At 35.6% G+C, this 15,013-nt stretch overlaps 1 protein-coding gene across 11 annotated transcripts in view; it reads right to left on the bottom strand.

Moving 5' to 3' along the window:
- CEP128 (centrosomal protein 128) overlaps positions 1-15,013 on the bottom strand; it is a 135,146-nt gene that overhangs the window by 109,251 nt on the left and 10,882 nt on the right. For 10 of the 11 annotated variants that reach the window (XR_010389353.1, XM_064512226.1, XM_064512230.1 and 7 more), the window contains 5 exons: positions 13,101-13,227; positions 12,063-12,184; positions 9,666-9,757; positions 8,808-8,880; positions 1,781-1,897 (listed from right to left, as the gene is read on the bottom strand). Coding sequence is in view for 10 of the 11 variants with exons in the window: in XM_064512226.1 (XP_064368296.1) it covers positions 1,781-1,897; positions 8,808-8,880; positions 9,666-9,757; positions 12,063-12,184; positions 13,101-13,227 (531 nt within the window). In the remaining variant the exon portion in view is untranslated. The other variant, XM_064512234.1, reaches the window with a different exon arrangement.

Genomic DNA, 15,013 nt, shown 5'->3' with positions numbered 1-15,013 from the left:
AGCATCTGCTCAAGAAAGAGTGAAGATATTCACCAAGAATGTGATCATCCTCCAATTATCCTCCAATTCCATCCTATGAAAGGATGGAATAACTCTGTTCCAGGCTGGTTCTGTCAGGACTAGTTCTGAATCTTGGCTTCAGCAAATTCTTAATAGTAAAAGTTTACCAGGCAGATTACTAGGTGTTGAGCTTCCCTATAAGCTGAGGATGAGGGCCAAATGCAGAGGTTTTGAACACCAGTGACAGAAAACTTTTCTTAAATTGAAAGATGCTCCTAGGGAAAAATAAATAATTAAAAAATATGTACAGAACAAAATGATACTGTTTGCAGGGGAAAGGATCAAAACATCTTCATCTACAGCTGGACAGCTTGGGGGAATGAAGGTCACGGGGTGCACTCAATACTTCCTATTCATTGTGCATGAAATAAAAGAGGTGAGTTACTAGAAAAAAAAGGTATCCAGACTGAAGGCTCACGACTCAAATGCACAATAATATGAAAGTCTTTGAAACACACTTGACTTCATTCAATTGAAAACAAGTATTCTTTTTCAGGAAGTCATTAATCACAGTGTTAATCTATCTTTACAGATAGAAGTCATTACTTCTTTAAAAGGATAAAAAGGTTATTTTCAATCTGCAGATAATAATAGCAAATCACACCAGTTCCTTTCACTAAGCATCCTTCTATTGGACTAAAGGCCCAACAGATTAATTTGGAAGTGAACATAGGCATATTAAGAGCTGTTTTGAAGAAACTCACAGGATATACTGCATCTTCTGAAAACTGTAATAAAGCATTCTGGTTCTTTTCACCCACTAGGGCATCTGGGGGCAGGGGAATGCAACACTGTTTCTAAAATACCAGTAGAAGCATTACATGCATTTTGATAAACATTACTTTTATCCATATTAAGAGAGTATGTTATCTTCCCAACTATAACCTCCTTGAAGAGTCCATAATCTTGTATGAAATATGAGGCATCAGTCTAAATTAATGCTCCTCAATACCACTGCACAGTATAACACACAACTGGCAACAATCCAAGAAGCACAAGGCTGTCACCAACATTAAAAGTTAAAAATATGGAATTGCACATTTCTTCTCAGCTATAGTCTTCTATTGTACAGCTAGAGATGACATTGCAAATCATATCTTAAAGGGATTCAAAAAAGCTACAATATAGAGACTCCCAGATTTTCCAAATAGCAGTATATTCAGAAACATTTTTCATACATTTCCTAAAGCAAGCAGAAAAAAACTACTATTAGAAAGTTGTCTTCAATTTTCTTTCCCAATGTGAACATTTGCATTTTTACCTACACGGTATTTCATACTTCATCAGATAATTTGCTTTGAATTAAACTGTTTAATAAGCACTCGAAAGCTGGCTGTCTGATACAGTGCACTTGCTTACTTGTCAAAATTGATTAAAAATACATTGCTCATTGCAAAGTTTACATTTTAGAACACCAAATCTTTTAAATGAAAAAATCCAGCTAATGACATCTTTTTGTTTTGGTATTTTTTTCTTTCTTTGTTTTTAAGAACGTTTGTGCCAGTCACCCAAAAGGTCTAAACATAGACAAGACAGTATCATGAGTAACAGAGACTGTGCTTGTTATCACCTGATACCCAAATCCAGCAGAGTGGGTTGATACAGTTAAAAGAATGTACCAAAAATACAAGTACTTTTGCCAGTTTCACAGAAACATGTTCATAAACAGAGCAAGTTCCTAATTTATTCTGGAATACACAGGAAGTCTTTATTTGCATACCTCTTGCAATTGAACAGACATCTGTCCCAGTTGGTCTTGGCGCCTCTCTACAAGCTGTCTTTCTGCACGCATTTCTTGTTCTATCTCCTGAAGTCTTCTCTCTACCCGTTCTGACACCTTGAAAAGGAAAAAGAAATATACCCTGCAGGAAATCAGTGCATCGTTTACCACATATTAAAACTCCTCTGAGGAAAAAAGTAAAGAGTATGGATCAGAAGGAAGGGAGAACACAGCTTCTATTTTATGAAGTAAGATTTAGATTTGTGTAGAAAATAACTACTTCCAGAAGTACTCAAATAGGAAAAAGACCTGCTATTCCTTGCCAGCAATATCCTTCAAGTATATGCATATTCTTCTCTATAGTGTTTAGTTCTAATCAAGTGCTAACTATCTCCAATGATAAGACTTATACCACTTTGGTGTAGCCTAACCTGGGGTATTGTCCTGGGATACAAAAACCCTAGCTTCTCCGCCACAGGCCTGATTAACCTTTAGCAAGTCACTTCTTTCCCATCTCCAGTCTGTAAAACAGGCCAATGTTTGCCTCTTTCATACTTGGAAATTTATTAGTGAAAAGTAGCAAGCGAGAGCTAAGTGCACAAGGATGACTGTAATATCACAGAATAACTAGCTCACGTGAAGACTTTTTCCCAATATTTTGTGGATTCACATACAAACTAATACAAATAACACGAGTCATTTGTTAAAGCAATTTGTATAAAAACATAGTAATTCAACCTGAAACTAAAGCCAGAGCTACTTTGTTTTTGCATTTCAAGCCGCTAGCAGACAGCGCCCTCTCGTGGGCAACAAATTAAATGAATATAATTAAAAAGGTATAGATGAACAAAGATAGTATTTATATAAAATTTCTCTCTACTTTAATTTTAAAGATTTTAAACAGTCACTTGAAAGCAGTCTAATTATTAGAGTGGTATTTTAACTGACAGTTTCCTGTCCACAACCCTCAGCTGACCGCTGAAAACAATTATGTCTTAAAAACAAAAAACACCCTAACCCATATCTTTGTACTCTCACGGAGGAAAATATGGAGATTTGTGGGCCCACTGCCCACCCCAGACAGATTATTTCTTGTACAATAGAATGAATGAAGCCTGGTTTGCTACAGATTTTATTCTTTTACCCTTAAAACTCCAATTCTGCAATCCCAAAACATCCACATTTTTCCTAACGCTCCCACAGAGCAGAGGCTGCGGTGTATAGCCTGCGAGCACAATGATGCAGACTGGCCCACTACAACAGCTGAGTACATCTGCCCTTATTCTTCAGCAGGGACACTACTTTGTATATATCTCACAAGCCATCAATTCTCATTGAAACTGTAAAAATTAAAATTCTTAAAACTATTTTCATATTTGGTGGAAAATATGAATTTCAGAAGTTATTAGGGATGTGTGTAATCTGGATGGATGGCCAAAGGACAGGTAGATTAATAATGATATCACAAGTCTTGGTTCTTATAAAAGCAGTCTAGAAAAAAAAAAACAAAAATAGAAATATACATACTAAATTTTTATGCCCAGTGACATTGCCTTTTACTTTGGGAAAGAACTTGATTGTTTCACAAAAGAAGTAACCATCTGATCACCCAAAAAGAGAGATTAAAAACATGGTATCTTTTGAAGAGCTCAAACAGATTTCTTTGATTTTACTACATTTCAGCTTCTAGCAATTAATTGCCATTTTGAACAGCCAAGTCATTTTCCTAACAGATTGAACAGATTTGTCAGATCATAACAAATAATTCTCATTTGAAAGATTCTGTTGATAGTTTAAGACAACTAAATTTTACTTTGTATTCAAAACTGAATTTGTATTTACTACTACTAAGAAGACATTATATCCCATTTTGCTTTTGCTAAATTCTTGCAATAATTAATTGAAAATAGATTCAGTACAAGTGGGTTTTTTTAAATCAAAGATCTAAAATAACACATACAATCGCTATTCCCCCCAGTGCAAAACCTGTTGACAGAAAGATAGAAAGATAGAAACAGCACTCAACTGCTAGTGTCTGATGTGCGTGGCAGAGAACAAGTTCTCATTCTAAACCCACTACTTTTTTCACTAAGCGTGTTCTTACTATTAGGGTAAACACAAGGCATGTGTGGATACAAAAGTTTAACAGGGGTACCACAGTTATGCAGCAACAGAAACATAATTAAGGATACATTTATATTCTGGGCCTCACTGGTACCACAAGGCATTAAGTTTAAAGAAAGTAACAGTCCTTTTGTCTTTATAAAAAAAACCATGTCAGTTTGAAAAGGTTTGCTTTTTCCATAGCTGGATGAGTAGTTAGCTTCCAAATTGGAATTTTGTACTTTACCTTGATACTGTCAGGAGAAGATCAATAGCGCATTAGGTCAAATTCTGCTCTTGTGCGTAAGGTACAAAAACTCTGCAGTAATAACCAAGAATAATTATTTACTGCAAATTGTCAAATGTATTTAGACCCCTATGAGGGGTTTCAAGAAAATAAGACCCTAGATTGGGATGATCTCAGAAATGCCCAATTCAAGGAAATACAAGAACCCAGCCTTTATTCTTCCATTTTGGCATTCAGCAAGCAAAAATGCATGCATTTAGCCTGAAACTAATCATTAGCCGAACTAGCATTCAAAATAACTTAGGTTGAAAATGCAAGAAGCTAAACGTATTGTGGAAGTCAGAGTGACTCAAAGTCACATGCTACTTTTGGGGGGGCAGGTAGCTTGATGAGGAAGCATAGATATGGGAAGAAGGATTCAGATGACCAGAATACAATGGAATTTTTAGTTACAGAGATCCAAAGGCATTCAAATGGTAGGGGAGGAGGCTGGGGAAATGAGGCATAGAGCATGCAAGTCTATATAGCAAACTAGGCTTTATCATGTTGTACTTTGCAATAGAACTAAGTGCCATCACTTGCAGCTTCCTGTGCATTCTCCAGGAAAGCTGTTAAAACACATTTATGTCCTGGCAATCCTTAATGATAAGATGTCCTGGAATGCAGCAAACTTACCTTTCTACTTCAGGTAGTTTAGCATCATTACACTATCACAGACTGGGTCACTTCACTAATCACCACCTTTTCCAAATTATTTATGCTATGGATTAGCAGGTCCCTCCAAATCTGAGGCCAATCCTCTGACATTTTCTCTGAAAATAATGTTTTTCTATGCTGCCATCTTCCAACACTCTCCCTGATGAAGAGGGATGCAAAAAGCTAACGCATTCTTTCTCCCAACTTCTCTACAGATGTTACCTTCTCCAAACACTCTTTCTAGTTTCATCATCTTTTGATCCAACACTAAGGTACTAAACAAGGATGTGTATAATTTTGCAAGCTATTTCTCAAACTTTTTTAATTTTTACATTTAGCTGGAGAAGTTTATATAACCTTTCTACTTTTATCATTTGATCATAACATTTGAAAGAACTCCTTTTCACCCTGCGTAATTACATCGGCTATCTTTTCATCTCTTCAGGTTTTTTAATGCATTTACTTGAAGTCATTACTACAGTGTATTCACGTCACTTTTGCACTGCTTGGAAACATTTTACCCTCTTTGTTGCCCAACTTTTTTCAAACTAAATAAAAGGGTTTTTTTGTTGACTCATTAGCTGGCATATGCGGAAGAGACTCAAACTCACTTCTCTTCCTTTATCCCAAATGAAGGACTCAGGACAACACCTCTATCATAACAGCATATATCTCGTATATATATATATATCATATATCTCATATATAGCATATATCCTATCAAAAGACATTCAGGTGTAGACAAATGATTCACTGAAAAACAGTGCAGAGAATTTTGAGGTTTTACATGGCAGCATAAAAAGCTAACACTAAACTACTGCATTCACTGCATATTAGAATTTGATCTATGGATGCCTTTTCAGCAGTGTCATGATTATCATTCAGCTACTCTATGCTAAGAGCTGTGCCTCTGTATTAGGCTTTCAAGTAGCAGCAAAATCTATGAAAATGGATTAGACTATCAAAAAATTCCCTCCCCCACTGCCAAGTAAGCACAGAGAAAAGAATGTCCCACTCAAAAACAGGCCAACATGCAAGTCATGCAACTAAATACAATCTTGGGGAAGATGTGGGACACTTAATCTGCAAAAAGGAGCATCCTGCTTCTTGAATTTCTCTCCTGTTTTTCACCTTTCCACTGTTATTTCTGGTATACCAATGCTGCTGACTGAAATCTATTTCAATAGATCTTTTTTTTTCCTTTCTTGCTATTACCTGTTTTATCATCAGTGAAGACTTGAAACAGAAGTCTTTAAACCACAAAAATGGCAAGCTTCTCTCACAGATGTCACTTTAAACATTAAATTAAACTTTTCCCTCATGACAAAGAGTAATGTTTAAATTCATCTATGCCATGCCAAAAAATCCCTGTAATATCAGACCTATGAATTATTACCAATTACAGATTAAGAAGGAGAGCTCTTCTGAAGGATAGTTACAGTAATCCTGGCTCTTTGGAATACACAAACTCCATACCACATCCACCTCACTTAACATTTAACACATCCTCTGGAAATTTCCACAGACAGGGCTACACTGATCTAACAGCACAATCTCAACTAAGCACCTACTTAGTTTCTACAAATCTGTGCTTCAGTGCAGTTGCTTTTTATGTATAAAGATTAGCTTCTTGTGCTCTCTGGGATGCATCTCCATACCAGGAGGTGGCAACAATATCTGAGAGGATCATCACAACCACAAGATAATTCTTCCAATGAAACATTCCAAATATTCTTTCAATTGTTTATAGGTCTGTAGACATTCCTCTAGCAATCATCCAAATTCCTCTCAAAGAAAAAGAATCGCACACAAATTCTCCAAGCTTGCCACTACAATTAAAAAAGAGATGTAGAAGGTATTGCCTCTTAGAAGCATCCTATTCTCTGGAATGTAGGAGTTTAGCTGTAATTTGAAGAGGGGAAAGCAGAGAACCAAAAGTTAGGTAGTCTACAAAGTCACACCTAGGTAAAGATAAGAGGATTTGATATAGGAAGGGTTGCAGAGATTGCAGGTTTTTTATACTAAAACTGAACACAGATTCTCAAGTACAAAACTGCTGTGAGCACTTGAAAGGAAACAGGCATCCAACTATGCCTGTCTCAATACCTCAAGTGTGCCCCAGTTTCTATACTGAGTTGCCTTTAAAGGCAACACTGATTGTCATCTGGCTCTCATAAAGAAGAAAAAAAGTATCTGGCTTCAGAATCAAATAGGCTCTAATTAAGAACCATAAACTTCTAACAAACAAAGATTCTGGTCTAGTGACTCAGACCTACTGCAGTGACGAGACTTCTGTCATCACACATTATCATAAATAGGCAAATTTCAAACAATACTGAAAATGCTGGACAGCAGAACTGTAACTACTTAGATATATGCCACTACAGAAATGAGGACTTAAGGACATTGGACTGAAAAAAATTGTTTCCACCATAAACGCATCCTGTCAAATTATCAAGATTTTAAACTGATACTTTCCAGTCAGGAGTCAAAGTAGATTACAGCTATTAGGGTGGTGATGTTGGTTGTTTCTGAATCAAAATGAATAAAGGCACTGAGGACAAACATTTCTGCAGAACTTCTTATGAGAAAGTTGTGAGAATAAAAATATTTCCTCCTACACAACTCACCTTCATCTATGAGAAATCAATCCTGAAGTAAGGAATCTCTTTAGAAGAATTTCTAAACACAGACAGTTACAGGATCTTAAAAATCTACAGTAACAGACTGCATTTTCTACAGGCACTCTAATCCGATGCTTCCCTGTCGTCATTATTACAGTAATTTTTTCTCAACATCCAAACTTTTACCTTTACCCATGCTGCCAGCTTCACCAATGCAATGGTAGATCACTAGGCTTTGAACAAGGCCAAATTTCCCTGATAGTCAAGAGGCAGAAATTCTATATATAATTCTTGATTCATCAGACTTGAGGCTATGCTTTATGTATGTGCTAATGCGATACCAATAATAATGCTAACTTTTCAGGGCAAGTCTTGTGTGTCCTCAGTTTCTCTTAGGCAGCTCATCTTGCCCTAAAACTGCATGCATTGGTACTAAATTATCTCTTTAGATCTTTAATATGACAACATAATTGTCACTGATACCAGTACTGATGGCACATATCCTTTCTTGGCACTAGCAGACTTAGCAATTGCACTGAACAGCTGTAGTGAAGGCAGTTGCAACATTTGTTTTCTTGAGAACCATCCAGGTTAAAACTTGTTGAGCTTGCTAATTTCTTGTTATATGAGGGATCAAGATATAAGTATATTGAAAAACAGCCCAAAACAAGGAAAACCGAGTTTCACAAATATCTGAGAATTCTTTATCAGAGTAACCTCTTCTATCCTTCTAGCCTATTAGGGAAAATAGAGCTAACATTCTAACAGGGACAGCCTGTCACATTTTTTCAGGAAAGCTGAAGAGGACAGTCTTCCTCCAGGGATAGATTCTACTATATTAAATTTATAACTGGTATTGATAGATTATAGTCTCTGGCCTCGAGACTGATGAGTCAAGAATTACATCTAGAATTTCTGCCTCCTGACTCTCAGGGGAATTTGCAACTTCTCTCATTCCTATAGCAAGACTCTGCACAAAGACTTGCACCTCAATAGCAGATTTCTTTCATATTTAAGTGACGTAGACACTGTGAAGACCTGTCTTGTATCTTTCAAAAGCTATCTTATTTTATCGAAATGTTAAACCAATGTTCCAAGTTAAACAGCAACTTTCCCCAAGACCATTAATTTGAAACAGAAAAAAATCACTACACGAACATTTGTAAAACACTTGCTTGTACTTTAAAAGAGTATCTGAAACATGAAACTTGTTGAATTTTCACCCTCCCACAATGAAATCACCAAAAAAAATACAATCTATAAAAAAAAAAGTGGTATCTACTAGCAAAACACTCACTAAACATCCTCCTTAGAATACAAAACATATATCATCTTTTTTTAGATTATTTACACTCACCGTTTCTTGTCTTTGGGACTCAGTGAGCTTTTCAGACAACTCTGCTAGAGTCTTTCTCATTTCTGCATCAGTCCTTCATAGAAAAATATAGGTAAGACTTGAAGTGAACACTCCAAAGTGCACAAACTAAATATCAGCTGTGATATTAAGAAGCAACAATCTTTTGGATTTTTAGGCTACAGCAATGCCTTCTAACACATACTGCCTGTAAATTCCTAGCATAATTAAAGATCAGCCTCAAGTGGTAAAATCATGATAAAAAGCATATCCATTCTTTAAGTGTAGATAATGAAGCATCTCGCTTGAAAGGCTAGGTATCAGGTTAACAAGTACAAAATTATGAACATGTCTACACAGTCTCTTTGAATAGGACTAGTTCTTACGAGGAATTAGAGGACCAATTCCTGTTATTTCTGTTAGGCAGAGCACCATACATTAAGGCACTATGTATTAAAAAAACATTATGACCTACATGAGAGCTTGTCCTCAGGAGACCAAGAACAAATCAGGTGCAGAGCTGTAATAAAAAGAATCCCAAATCCTTATCCTTTTATCTATATTTAAAAAAAAAAAAGGGGGCAAAGGCACATATATCATACAAACCAGAACTAATGAGTGTTATTTACATTGATAAATACTGCATGAGATGACATGCAACAAGCAATTCATAGTACTGGTTTCATCTGCATGTTGTCCAATCTCCACTCTCCCCAGCTTTTTTTTTTTTTTTTTTTTTTTTTTTTTTTTTTTTTTTTTTTAAATACAGAAGAACAAAGGAGTCTAAGAATTTAGAAGGACATCAAGGACATCCATTATTTTCTACACTATTCTTCATACAGAATTATATTCTGTTTATACCGGTTTCTTCTTGAAAGCTCCCGACTGATGTCATCTCCTAGGCGAACTTGTTCGCTACTGAGATCTCGAAGAGATTGGTGGAAAGAATGCAGCTGTAAATTAAAGTACATAATTTAAGAATTCCTTTTCCTGTGATATTTCAAAAAAAAGTGTATATACACATTATATACATACACACACACACACTTTGAAAGAAAAAGCATTAAATACAATGCAGCAGATAAAAATAACCTACAGAACAACAAAATTCCATGAACTGCAAATCAGCTTGGGTTGGGCTTGTGTGTTTCTATGATTTCTATCAACCCTTTACAGCACTTGCTCACTGAAGTTTAATTTTCAGCACATTATTTGCCAAACCAGTTTTCCCAACTATGGTTATTCTATTCTTCAGAGCTTGTTCAATGTAACTGACAATTCATAATCTTTTATATCTAATGCAAAGCAAATTGAAAGATCTGTTAATAAATGCTAGTATAAATGATACAAAGTTCTACCCAACTATATGTACTACTAGAAATATAAAACTGCATGTGAACAAAAGTAAGTGACCAAGTAGAACACTATAATAAATTCAGATACTAGCAAAGCACCGAGGAAAGGTTTTTTACATTTCCCAAGACTTTACACACTAGAATGTTTGCATCTGAGATGGAAAAAGCTATTTCCTCAATAAAACCTCAGTTTTACAGAGGCCAATCTCCCCCATTCTGCAGGCCCTCAATTTATAGTCAAACTTTTTATTGGAGAAAATAAAAAAAAGTGATGTCATCCATCTTCCAAGGGAAAGAAGTGACATTTAAACCATCCTCCTGCTGTCGACAGCTAAGTGATTAGGATGTTCATTTGAGAAAACTCTGGTTTATACACCTCCTTAATCCATACCTAAGACTTAAACCTGGATCAGTCCCGCTGACCTCCCCAAAAAAACATTCAAACTCAGGCATTAGCCTCTCCTTCATGTGACTGACCAGATATTTCAACCAAACCCAAGAGACTCTAAAAAACACAGCACATTTTCCAGCAGAATAAGCTTTTAACACATCTGATTCTTTCTCCTTCTCAGACTGATATACTCTGAAAATTACTGTGGCTAGAAGCAATTAGAATGGGCTTGTGATTACAGAAAGAAGGAAGTGCCAAAACTTTAGATAAATGATACTTAAGTACTGTTTTCTCTCTGCCCCGGTTTCTACTTAGGGTCACGATCAATGACTATTTCTAGACAGTTCATCTTTCCTCAAAGTGTGATACTTTTCTTATGAAATAGTTGAGTGGATAAAGCTGTATTCACTCACTGGAAAACAAGGACAAGGTAATAAACTAGCAATCATCATCAAAACATAGAAAAAATTGTATTTATTTACATAGTAACTTAATATATACTAGAAATCTTGCTTGTATTTTGGAACTCCCTAAAGAAATAATGTTGTATAGAAATTTTTCTTCCTAAGCATCTGACAACCTTAGAAATATTATTTTATTTCTGGGGGAGTGGTGGGAGAGGACAGTGAAACATATTTACATAGAAGCTTCGTCTTTTCTGTAGCACTCAGACTCTACTAAGACAATGTATTGTATTTAAATTTAAAATATATTATTTGGAAGTAGAGACTGACTTTATACGGTTAACATGAACACCTTATGATCTTTAGTATTAGTCATTCTATATTTCTGCTCAAAAAAGCCATCCACACAAACAGATGGATTCATTCAAGCAGGTCTAGCCACTCTGTCTGAAAGAGCAAAAGCGGATACTGACATTAACTCTATCTGTAGGATACAGAAAGCCTATAATCTTATCTATTAAGGCAATTTTACATTTTCTGAAGAGTCAGCAAGTAGACGCGGACTGAGGTTCTGAGAAACATCAGTGCCATACACAGCCTCCTCCTCCTCCTCACCTGATCTGTCCGAAGTACAGGGACAAATTATCCTACTCACAGGTCTAACCTAGAACTAAGATAGAGAACTAGCTGGCTCAAGATCAATCCAGGCTACACTGAAGGAAGACAGCAAAAGCAATGGGATCCTGTGCCATTAACTGAAACAAAACAATCCCCATATGAAATCCAACATAGGATTTCAGCATACGGAGATGAATTAATTTTCTTTTCTGCACATGGCCTAAAGAGTACAGATGTTATTTTCAGACATTGCTTTGGTAACACTATCATTCACATCTTGTATGAAAATTTATGAAACTAACGGATACAAGAAGCGACTATCTAATGCAGAATGGCATGGCACATAACACAGGAAGCACACTTCAGACACACTAGCAGCCGAAAGATTCTTAACTTCATCATCAGAATAACTTCCTCTGATGTCAAAGTGAAGAGGCTCATGACCACATACTGCCTATTGCGGGAAGGAACTCCTATTAGTGCACTGTACCTGGTCCAAATTATCTGCCCCACTGACAAATCGAACACTTGCAGATCTAGACCTTCGATGTCTATTGCCCTGTGAGTCTCCATAATCCCTGAGAGGAGAAGTAGGCAGGAAGTGATGGTTCCCTTTGAGATAAGAGATAAAAAGAATAAGTAGGAAGGCAACATTTCATATGGGAAATTTTTAATTCTGCTTTAAGAAAAACCTGTCTCTGATTTTCCCAACATCCTTTTGGGCCACATTACAGACGAGACACTGGCAAAACAATTACTAAAGTTAAATAAAATGCATAGGCATACTTCTTTTTTGCCTCTTCCAAGGATTCATCTTCATTATAAAGATTTCCCAACTATGTGTATGGGAAGGGCAAGAAAGGTTTCCTTTGTTCCTCCAAGGAATAGGGAGTTTGTTCTTCAAACTGTGTTTGCCCAACAGCCTTTCCTCTACATGAATCTATCATAGCTTTAAGCTACTTTTACACAGCTTTCACACTAGAAAAATGAAAGTTTCAAAGCTTTTGACTAGAATACATGAATGCTACTGAGGAATATCCCCCAAATTGACCTTTTTCTAAAAAATAAATTATTTTCAGAGAGGTGTAGAAGAAACACCTACTTTTCCTGTAAGTCATATATTGTTTTAGTTTTATCTTTTCTGCTGAGCCTTGTCCAATTTCAACTACATGCCCATAATCTTATGCATTTAAAAATTATTTTTCCTTTTTGCTGTGAAGCAAACTTCAGAAGCTACAACGCCTTTCAAATTTAGCTTTAAATAGTATATATCACAACATATGCAGGAGACAAAGCAGTTTTCTCCATTGAATGTCATTTCATTTATATCTCTGAGGGTACAAGGTATCCCAAGAAATATACTGCAGGTCTCCCCAAATTTCAAAACTGTATTTCTCTGAAGTAATCAGCTATAGCTTTTCATGTCAATATCTTTACACAAATGATTTTGTTTCTTTTTAATTTCTTCTTGTCTTACAATAGCAATACGACATAATTTAAGTATACTGTAATATCTTGAGTATTTTACCTGAGACTGCTTCTCCATCCAGATCACTAGCGTATAAGCTTGAAAGAGAAGCACTTCTCATTCCAGAGTTCCGAGTTAACCGTTGGCTCCTTAACTGACCTATGGACTGTTCCAGCGTTTCTTTTAACTGCAGAGAAATTACAAATTTACAGTTTTACCAACACCACCAGCCTCAGTGTCACAATATAGCAGGAGACAAAAAAGAAAAAAAAAAAAAAAAAGAGAAAAGAAAAGGAAAAAAGCCTAGTTGCCAGCAATTCTCAATAACATCCCTGCAAAATCCAGAAAGTAACTTCAAAGATCTGGAATTTAGTTAATACAAAAAACAGCCCTAGCTATAATCAATTTGACCTATGGCCATAGAATTTTACTAAGTGACCTTACATCAAACCCTATTTGCGTAATTACACTTCTAAAAGAAGGCAGCCACTCCTGACTTAAGAGTTCAAAAAGACCTAATTATATTCCTAAATTAGTTCTTTGTTTTTCAAACGTTCACCTTATTTTTTAGGTTGCATTTGCTAACCTTGGTTCTTAGTCGCAGATTTTTGCTACCTCATTGGCAGTCTACAAAACACCTAGAGCATCTGTCCTCTCCCTAACAGATACTTCTGTACAGTGGTTAAATTGTCACTTTATTCTTGCAAAATTATACTTTTTTCAAAGCTTAAAATATTGTTTTAAATCTTATCTGAATCTTTTCAAGTATGCTTAGGTTCTTTTTATTGTATTGTATTATTAAAACAAGTCAATTATCAAGTTAAGAAAACCTCAAACCAGAAACCTTAAGGAACTTCTAATGCTTTCTCAAAAAGACAGAGACTACTTGAGGGAAAAAATTACAGCAATAACAACAACAAAAATTGCTTTTGTGTTCAAAAAGCTAAACCTTACAATAATCTGTGAAAGTGCCATCGGATCAAAGAAAGCAATAATTCAAATTCCAAATCTAACCACACCCTGACAAAGACCTATCTCGCATCTCGAATAGGATAATAAAAAACGAATTAAGCAAACAGTGCTCAATTTGCATGCTCTAGCTTCACACTGCTCATTTTCATCTTCTCTATGTGAAACCAGACAGCTAGATCTTTTTTTAAAAAAGAACCATAACAGTGTTAAGAACTAACAGCCTTATGCTCAATCAGTTTCTTTAGAACAGAACAAAGCCAAAAAAAAAAGATTAAAGATTTTATACTTTTATTAACATTTTTACACTTTAAGATATATTTGTTTTCTTAAAAGACTAGTTCTTTAAAGGTATTTACAGAATGAAGAAAGGTTAATGATAGTAGAAAAGAGATATAAAGAGACATAAATTTGAATCAAAGATCCTTAATATTCAGCAGTTCACCAATCGGAAGTTCATTCCTTGACATCTCTCTCACACACACAGTCAGCTCGTAATTGAGTTCATGTGCCCATCTATAAGCTGACTAAGCTCTATCAAAATAGTACCTAATATTTTGGTCCTTTCCCATTTCTTATTTCTACTTTTTTATTTATTTAGGAGAAAAAGATCAGTGTCATCAGGCGAAAAAAAAAATCATCTCTCTCTCAAAGGCTAATTCATTTTAAGCCTCTCCACAGCATCACAGGAAGCAGTCAAAACAAAACCGTTCACTCCTCCATTCTATTTTGTATTTTTCATTTCTCCATTAAAGTTCAGCTAGTTGTTCTGAGATTCAATTAGTGTCCCTCAATATTCTTCCAGCTCCTGCCATCTCAATTATGGCTGCACATTTTTCAAATGCACTACCCCATCAAGCAGGTTGTTAATAAAAGCTGGATTTTCACAATGAAAACACTACCATTAAATACATGTAATAAATCTTGACAAGTTAGGAAACAAAAGGAAAAAGCAAAATTTATTTTTCCTCTACTCACTTGCATGGTACTACAGATAAGGAAGG

This window comes from Dromaius novaehollandiae, chromosome 5 (genome assembly GCF_036370855.1).
Source record: "Dromaius novaehollandiae isolate bDroNov1 chromosome 5, bDroNov1.hap1, whole genome shotgun sequence".
NCBI lineage: Eukaryota > Metazoa > Chordata > Aves > Casuariiformes > Dromaiidae > Dromaius > Dromaius novaehollandiae.
This window is presented reverse-complemented; position numbering and strand designations above follow the sequence as displayed.